General features: G+C 48.4%; 1 protein-coding gene across 1 annotated transcript in view; it reads left to right on the top strand.

Annotated features, from left to right (window-relative positions):
* The window catches only part of LOC106811439 (serine/threonine-protein kinase MRCK alpha-like), an 82,112-nt gene that overhangs the window by 66,014 nt on the left and 7,357 nt on the right, over positions 1 to 8,741 (top strand). Inside the window, exons 11-21 of the mRNA XM_014815053.1 lie at positions 145 to 169; positions 626 to 786; positions 1,098 to 1,283; positions 1,661 to 1,766; positions 3,804 to 3,928; positions 4,261 to 4,363; positions 4,829 to 4,997; positions 5,272 to 5,429; positions 5,791 to 5,886; positions 6,221 to 6,354; positions 6,683 to 6,764. Coding sequence (XP_014670539.1) covers positions 145 to 169; positions 626 to 786; positions 1,098 to 1,283; positions 1,661 to 1,766; positions 3,804 to 3,928; positions 4,261 to 4,363; positions 4,829 to 4,997; positions 5,272 to 5,429; positions 5,791 to 5,886; positions 6,221 to 6,354; positions 6,683 to 6,764 — 1,345 coding nt within the window. The remainder of the gene's footprint in view (positions 1 to 144; positions 170 to 625; positions 787 to 1,097; positions 1,284 to 1,660; positions 1,767 to 3,803; positions 3,929 to 4,260; positions 4,364 to 4,828; positions 4,998 to 5,271; positions 5,430 to 5,790; positions 5,887 to 6,220; positions 6,355 to 6,682; positions 6,765 to 8,741) is intronic.

The following is an 8,741-nucleotide window of genomic DNA, read 5'->3' as shown; positions in this document are numbered from 1 at the left end:
GTTTTGCGTCGTTGTTGCAGAGCGGCCGTCGTCACAGATGTCCTGGCTCGACCGCTTCCTGAAGGAGACGTCGACGGGTCTAGCAGCGGTGAGTGAGCACTCGCACGCGTTCATTCCCTCCGTCATCCCCCTCACCCCCCGCAGCGCCACCTACATGTCACTCTCAGCGGTGAGTGAGCGCTCGCACGCGTTCATTCCCTCCGTCATCCCCCCTCACCCCCCGCAGCGCCACCTACATGTCACTCTCAGCGGAAAGTGAGCGCATGCATTCCCTCCGTCGTCACCCTCTACTCTTGCCGACACTCCTTACATGTCACAGTGGTAAGTGCACGCATGTGCGTTCTGTCCGGCACCCCCTCTTCCCCTGTGATGCTGCCTACCTGTCACTCTCTGCCGTAAACAAGTGTTTGTGCATTCCCTCCTTCGTCTCCCCCCCCCCCTGCAGCGCCCCCTATCCGTCACTCAGCAGTAAGTAAGGCTAGCACGCACGTATATTGCCTCCATCGTTCTCCCTCCCCTGAGCGCGGCATTCAACGCTCGCATCGTGATCGCTGAAAACGTTGGTTGCTAAGCCTGCCAGTAGGGGGCGCTGACGCTGACCTGCGCGGCTGTCTGCACATTGCAGGTGGGTCACGACCTTGACCTCGACGAGCACGATGACAACACGCGCGTCGCTGTCAACAGTCAGCTGTCGTCACGGTCCAGCGCGTCGGAGCTGGGCGACAAGCTGAGTCCGGATGCTGAGGTAACGATGCTAACGATGCTTACGACACTAACGACGTCGATGTATATATCGGAGGCATTAAATTCAGAAATAATTTCAGATTAAGAGGCTGCCAGATTAAAACTGTTAGAAGACAAAATCATAAATAGTCTAATACTAAGGAAGTCTTAGAAGGAATACTAAGGTTTAGAAATACTAAGGAGGAATTCGTGAAAATCAATTCTTCATTAAGATACTTATTAAGATTGTGACTTATGTACATCAGCGATCTGCCCTTGGACTCTCTCTTTATCTCTCTCTCTTGCTCTCTGTGTAACTGTAACTGTGACTGTAAAGATGACTGTGTAACTGTGACCGTGTCTTGCTGCGGCAGGCTGAAGGTGGAGTTGGAGAAGGTTCAGGAGCGGCACACTGCCAGCGCGGAGCAGCAGCAGACGCGCTACGATCAGGAGACGAAGAACCTACAGGAGCAGCTACAGTACAGCGAGACGCAGCAACAGTCTCTGCAGAAGGAGGTGCAGCTCTACAAGGAGAAGGTGGAGCTGGCACGTACAGAGAGGTAAGTCCCCCGAGACCTTCCCCCTCCTCTTCTCTCCCCCTGACTATCATCACGACCACCTTCCCGTATGTGATTTCAGTCGCTCCTCCTTCCAGTTTCTCCCCCGCGCTCCCCTCCACGTGTAGCACGGCAGCAGGAGGTGCAGCAGTGCAAGGAGAAGGTGGAGCTGCTAGCATTTAGCAAGAGGTGAGCCTTGATACCCTAACCCTCCGTCTCGTCACCTGATTTTGCTTCCCCCTCCCCTTCCTTCCACTCGTGAATCAGCAGGAGTTCGACCTGTGATTGGACGTCGTCCGTCTCTCATTGTTGCTCTTGGCCCGTGATTGGATGTTCGTTGATCCTTCAATAACGTGTGCTCGTGTTGTGTGGCGCTGCAGCCAATCGGAGACGCAAGAGTCGCTGAATGACATGAAGAGACGTTACGCCCGGGAGAAGTCCATGCTAGAGGAAGACAACGGCAAGCTGCAGAAGGAAGCCGACCAGGTGAGCGCATGTGCTGCCACCTGATGGCACCACGACATTATCGTAACCCTGCGCTATATGATGCGTATACACTAAAACTCGCATAAGTCGGCACTTTTGGGACCAGTATTTTTGTGCCGACTTATGCACGAAAATGACGATATACGCGTAAGTCGTCATTTTGTCGACTTATGTGTAAGTTGCCAAAATGACGACTTATGCATGTATATCGTCATTTTGACGACTTACAAAGCCGGCATTTCGACGACTTGAAGAGTGTCAAGCTGATATTTCGCCAAGCTTCATATCTACATGAACTAGTATATGCACTAAGGTATTATCTCAAGATTTCTTGATCCTCATGCCATAAAACACTAAAATGTTCAGTAAATAATCAAAGGAGAGATTACCCCACTCATTAACTAATCAGGTTTTAGTCTTTCGTAGTACAGTACAATGTATCAAACCATTTTGAGATGATTCCCTAGGCAGACACAATAAGTAAACATAATTTTTAATCTTGTAATGAGCTTTAATGAACTAACTTAAATACATGTACATGTGAACAAGTAAAATATGCAAGCCTATGCATGTACACTAGCTATTGGGGATTTGATTGCGTGTAGATTGAGTGAGACAATAGCCTGCATATGTTCCGCGAAACAATGAGTCATCATTTTTACAAGGAATTCGCTGTACATTGGGCTGCATACACTGCGCCATCGGCATTTCTGATGACGACGTACAGATTGAATTTCACTGTTGTTTGTATTACATGGGACCTGTCTGAGGGCGATGGCTTGTACATAATGACGGCTTGTAAATGACGACTTAGGCGGGGCTATTCAAATGGATTTATCATTAGAGAAATTCGGGACTTCCATGACGACTTACGCGAATTGTCAAGTTAGACGTTGACATCTTATGCTAGTTTTACTGTAGTATATAAAAGTGTACCAGGGCACGAAATTCAGATTTTTGGCACCGGCCAGAGGGCTGGTAACAGTAATTTTTACCAGCCCTCGCCATAATTTACCAGCCCTCACAAATTTGTTTGTAAAATCAATGTCATGTTTCACGCTTGCATTCTCGATTTCAAATTTGTAAAATGTTGATAAGTTATGGCGTGATATCCTTCAGGTAAAACAGTAATGTAGGCTATTTGCTATAAATAATGTAGGTACTCGCTAACGCGGCTGAAACCACTGGCTCGGAGGGCCGGTGTTTTGCCAATGTTACCGGCCCTCCAAATAATTTGCCAGCATATGCCGGTGGGCCGGTGCTTATTTCGTGCCCTGGTGTACAGTACACAATCTATTATCCGAAATTCTGAAAACTGAAGGTTTTTCCGTGGAGGTCGTCTGCATACCAAAGCTCGCATTTGGCGGCAAAGGTTCACTGCATAAATATTAATGTGTTTGGCATTACTCTTACATATTGTACTGTACCAGTACAGCACTTGTTGGCCTCTTGAAAACTTGGGTTTTAGTACTGGCTAGTTGCAGGATATATGGTATGTATATCTGTACTGTACTACCATTCTGAAATCTGAAAAATTTCGAATTCTGAAACGTGCCTGGTCCTAAGGGTTTCGGATAATAGATTGTATACTGTATATGTATAATATATGAATGTGTTTAAGTCTACTTGACATGTAATCTAATATTAATGTGTTGTTGGAAAATTCAGATCTGTGTATGCAGCCAAATGTTAAGCGTCTGTTATGGTTCATATATACTCAGGGATATTTAAACGTCTATCAGGGATCATATACTCCAAGATATTGAAAAATTTTGTGCAAGATCATATACTATTGGATATGTGAATTTATATCGGGGATAATATACTCATAATCACTTAAATAAATCAGGGGGATCATATACTCATGGGTAGATAGATGTATATAGGGGATCATATACTCTTCTTAGCACGACTGATGTAGGTTGTATGTCGAAGCTGTCTTGGTTCGCGTAGCTGCAGCAGTATGCTACAAGGCGCTTAACTCCATCTTGCGTGGGCCGACGAATGCTCACTCCGGCATCGCTGCTGTTATTATAGATGGCGCAGCTGGTGCAGCGCATCACTAACGAGCGGAATCAGATGGAGCATGAGCTGTCGAATCTACAGGACAAGCGAGACTCCGTCGCCCAGTGGGAGGCGCAGATATCCGAGATCATACAGTGGTGAGTCTCCAGTAATTACCGATAATTCATAGATAATAATTTAATGATAATTAATGAAGTAGATACTAATATATCATAAATAATAATTCAATAGTAATTAATTAAGTATCTAGCAATAATTCATAGATAATAATTTAATGATAATTAATGAAGTAGATACTAATATTTCATAAATAATAATTCAATAGTAATTAATTAAGTATCTACCAATAATTCATTATGGCCTCGCAACTCAGTGTTGCCAGCGTTTGTTAGATCTGCCCCGGCAGCGGTGTTCGTGGCTTAGCCACCAGGTTGCGCTGACGAATGTTCACGTTTGTGCGTCGTTGCAGGGTCAGCGATGAGAAGGATGCGCGAGGCTACCTGCAGGCTCTGGCCACCAAGATGACCGAGGAACTGGACGTGCTCAAGGCCACGGGCATGGGTGGAACGGCCGTGAGTATCCTCGAGACGCTGACCGCCGGCCGAATAATATAATACTCAATTAAATTATTGATATTCAATTAATTGATACTAAATACTCAAATAGCATTTGCGAATCCGAGCGTATGATCCGCTCTTCCCTGTTGTTGCCACTCTAACCACCTATTGGTTCGAGAACTTCCTCTCTCTGTTGTACTGGCATCGTGGACTCGCCGAGATCCTTCCCTTAGTGCTGCTGCGCTCTCGTGTGAGCTTCTAGGTTGACGTTGCCATGGCGTTTGTCCTGCGCATGTCAGACATCCCTTTCGCAATCAGGTGTACGGATGGGAGTCGTGGCCGTGGCAACCAGGTGTACGCATTCTGCGGAGGTCGCCGTGGCAATCGGGTGTACACATTCCGGAGGTTGTCGTGGCGACGACCGCGCATATTTTTCTCGTTGGCGTGTGGCTTCACGTATTTCATGGTTTGCCCCCGCAGGACAAGAGCTGGAGGAATCGGCGCTCGCAGAAGATGGAGAAGATGGAACTGCTGCACCTGCAGTCGTCGCTGCAGATGGAGATCCAGGCGAAGCAGCAGATCTCGGAGGAGCTGACGAAGATCAAGGCTGCTCACGTCGCCTCCGAGAAGTATGCTGTTTGTAGTCGTAGTCGATGTAGTGTAGATATATGTAATGTACAGGACGAATATATGTAATACTACGAGCGATGGGTTAAACCCAAATCGAATCGCATTCTGTAACCCAATACCTTCCCCCATCTGTAACCCAATACCTTCCCCCATCTGTAACCCAATACCTTCCCCCATCTGTAACCCAATACCTTCCCCCATCCATAACGCATCATCCACCAGCTTCGCTTGTCCCCCCTCCCCCCCAAAAAACTACACCTGCTAACGAGATATCGGGGTCCTCTGTCCGACAGAATACCTGGGGAAGACGGCGAGTCTGGAGGACCAGCTTCAGGAGATGCTGGAGATCAACAAGGAGCTGGAGATCATGGAGGAGGAGAAGCTGCAGCAGATCAAGACCCTCGAGAAGCAGGTGAAGTCTGCACGCACCGAGCGGGACGACGCGCTCAGGGTAAGACACGCTGACGTACGCAGGGTAGAGTAGTGTCAGAGGATGGTGTACTCAGGGTAGGGTCGTGTTAGAGGCACACATACTCAGGGTAGGATAATGTACTCAGAGCAGAAGAATATCCGTATAGATATACCTATATATATATATATGTGTGTGTGTCATTTAAAGATCCTCATATCTAAAATTGGAAATTTCTGAGATTTTCCATAAATTTACACAATATTAAATGTAGCGCTAGGGTGGGAAATAGTTAGTAGCAGACTCTAACTTGCCACGTACAATACGGCGTGTGACTGACTGCTGGTATAAAATGATCTGTTCCTAACTCTGCTCTCTCTCTCGCTCTCTCGTTCGTTCGCAGGAGTTGGCATCGTTCCAGGAGAAGTACAGCTGTCAGTCGAAGGAGCTGAAGGACGCTCTAGGTCAGCGCAAGCTCGCCATGACAGAGTTCACCGACGTCAGTGACAAGTGAGCATTCACGCAGTTCTACCCGTGTCTCGCTGCGTCTAACAATGCTGTGATTTGGCAGTGAATCTTTGCAGCCTGACCGGCGGCTAACTTGTGGCTGGCCACGTATTGGCACCGCCGCTCTTCAAATAAGACATGGCCGTGTATTTGTGTTTTTGGTTTGTGTTGCATTCGATAAAAATAACCAAATTACGGGGAGTTGAGTTTGATTTGAGAGTGGCAGGCTAATGTTGGGATGTTTGCCTTGCGGCTTAGAGTATTTTTATTTTTGATTGCGGCTACACCTCTTCTCATCTCTCTATCTCTCGCGCTCACACTCACAGGTGCCGAAGCTGGGTGGCATTAAGCGCGGCTGGGTGAAGCAGCACGTCGTCGTCTGTGATTACAAGCTCTTCCTCTACGACCTTCTCCCGGACAAGGGACCCGGCGTCGAGGTCGCCGAGGTCATCGACATGAGGTAGGGGGCGCCACGCTCGCGCGCGCTGACCGCCGCCGCTCGGCGTGATTATGTTTGACGTTTTGCACGTCGTTTTTTAACTCGTAATTTGTCTTTTTTTTGTACCGCATTGCGTTCGTGTTTTTAAGCGTGGTAAAATAGCAGGAGAATTATACTATCATGTAGTCAATGCAGATAGACTTATAATATCAAAAAATAAACGTCTTAACATCTGTTAAACAACCATTAAATCTTAACATCAATTAATAATTATTAAGCTTATATATTTATTTTGCAATATATTTATGCCTGCACTCTGCAATGTAACAACTCTCTCTGTTACAACTAGGGACGAGGATTTCTCAGTCACCTCAGTGCTGGAGTCAGATGTCATCCATGCCAATAGGAAAGACATAGCCTGCATATTCAGGGTAGGTGTCGTGCCTGTAGCAGTCTGTAGCTGCGGCTGTGAATTCTCTTGTTGACTGGTCGTACGTGAAAAAAGTGAGAAAGGAAATTGCAATAGTGTGAATTCTCTTGTTTTTGTGTAGTCAGTGGTACGTGAAAAAAATAGTGAGAAAGGAATATTGTAATAGTGTGAATTCTCTTGTTGACTGGTCGGTCGTACGTGAGACCAGTATTCGGATTGAGAGAGGAATATCTGGGAAGCGTATCCACGGCTACGCTGTGATGACGGTGGCAGTTGCTCTGGCGGCATGCATCGTGGTAGCGCGCACGTTCGTGCATGCGCCCGGCGATTGTGCTAGAGCACGGCAACGCTTCATGGAGCCCAGCGAAGCATCATGCTGATGCTTCGATCGGCTTCCTCTAACCATTGAAACGTTCGTCACCTACAGTGACAAACCATTGCCAGCCTCAGTGCATCCCCCCTGATCGCTTTCCAACCTTCTCCTGGACCCGCGTTACCTCTGCATTGATTCAGTGACATTGTGAATCCCTGACCAGCGTCGGTGCATCGCCCCCTGACCGCTTCTGCAGCCTCCCGCCCGCATCCTCGTTAGCCACGGCTGGATGGAGTGACAGCCGGTCAGCGGTTGAGAAGACGTTTTTGCTTTGCGCGTGTTTGCGTATGGCTTTCCGCGCTTTACCAACTGCGCGACTGAGAGACACTTTCCAGGGAAGCGTGGCGCCCTCCCGTGGTGGTGGTTGTGGTGGGTGTAGCGTGCGGGATCGGCCGCTTAGCTTGCGAGTGACTGACGTAAGCGTTCGCCATGCAGGCGCAAAGCCCAGGTCGCCGTCCTCACAGCCGGCGTAGCTAAATGAAACTGGTCTTACTCGCGGGTGCCTGCCTCGCTAGAAATGCGTGTGCTTTCTGTATACGCTTCTTGTGGACGTGTAAGTTTAACTGCTTTTGGGTCACTTGTACTTCGTAATGACTAGTTGCATACCCCAACTTCTATGAATTAGTTCGAGTGTAATGGGGTAGTAGTATTGTAATGGCGCTTCATTGAGCTAAACAATAACTAGGCGAGGTAGTAATGGGGAACACACAGCTAATTGAAGTGATGTGTATGTTATTGAGCAGTATAAGATACCGCCAACTGAGTCACTGATGGTTGCCCGGCGAAATCTAGATGTTTCTCTCTCTCTCTTTCTCTCTTACTAATAGAGAAGGAGAGGGGAGAGGGATAGACAGACATACAGACAGGCAGACACGCACGCACGCACGCACGCACGCACGCACGCACGCACACACAGATATATATATATATATAATGTTAATGAGGCAGCACCATGTATCAGGGTGTGTTTAGTAGGGAGCGTGGCAGGAGGTGGGGGGGATCCAGGGTGGAGTGGGAAGTTGGAGTTGGCGGTTTCCCTGGAATGGATTTCCCAACTAACTGCATGCTCGTCTCTCACTCTCTCTCCCTCATCCTTTTCTCCTTCTCTTCCAATTTTTCTCTTCCCCTCTCTCCATCGCTCCTACTCTTCCTCCCTCTCTTTTCCTCTGCTCTCCCTCGCTCTTCTCTCTCCATCTCCCTTGCTCTCCCTCCATATTTCCCTCTCTCTCCCCCTACCTCCTCCTTTCTATGCCCTCCCTCCTCCCTTCCTCTCCCTCCTCCCTCCCTCTGCCCTCCATCTATCCCTCTCTCTCTCCCCCTAGGGAGGGGAGGGGGAGAAGAGGGATAGATGGAGGGCAGAGGATGGGAACGGGAGAGGAAGGGAGGAGGGAGGGCATGGAAGGGAGGATAGGGAGAGAGAGTGTGATAGATTGGAGGGCAGAGGGAGGGAGGAGGAAGAGGAGGAGGAGGTAGGGGGAGAGAGAGAGGGATAGATGGAGGGCCTGAGGGAGGGAGTGAAGGGTAAGAGGAAGGGAGGAGGTAGGGGGAGAGAGAGGGATAAGATGGAGGAGAGGGAGGGAGGAGGGAGAGGAGGGAGGAGGTAGG

The sequence above is a fragment of the Priapulus caudatus genome, unplaced genomic scaffold (assembly GCF_000485595.1).
Source record: "Priapulus caudatus unplaced genomic scaffold, Priapulus_caudatus-5.0.1 Scaffold540, whole genome shotgun sequence".
In the NCBI taxonomy this organism is placed as follows: Eukaryota; Metazoa; Priapulida; class Priapulimorpha; order Priapulimorphida; family Priapulidae; genus Priapulus; species Priapulus caudatus.
The sequence above is the reverse complement of the archived record's forward strand: the minus strand, read 5'-3'. Positions and strand labels throughout refer to the sequence as shown.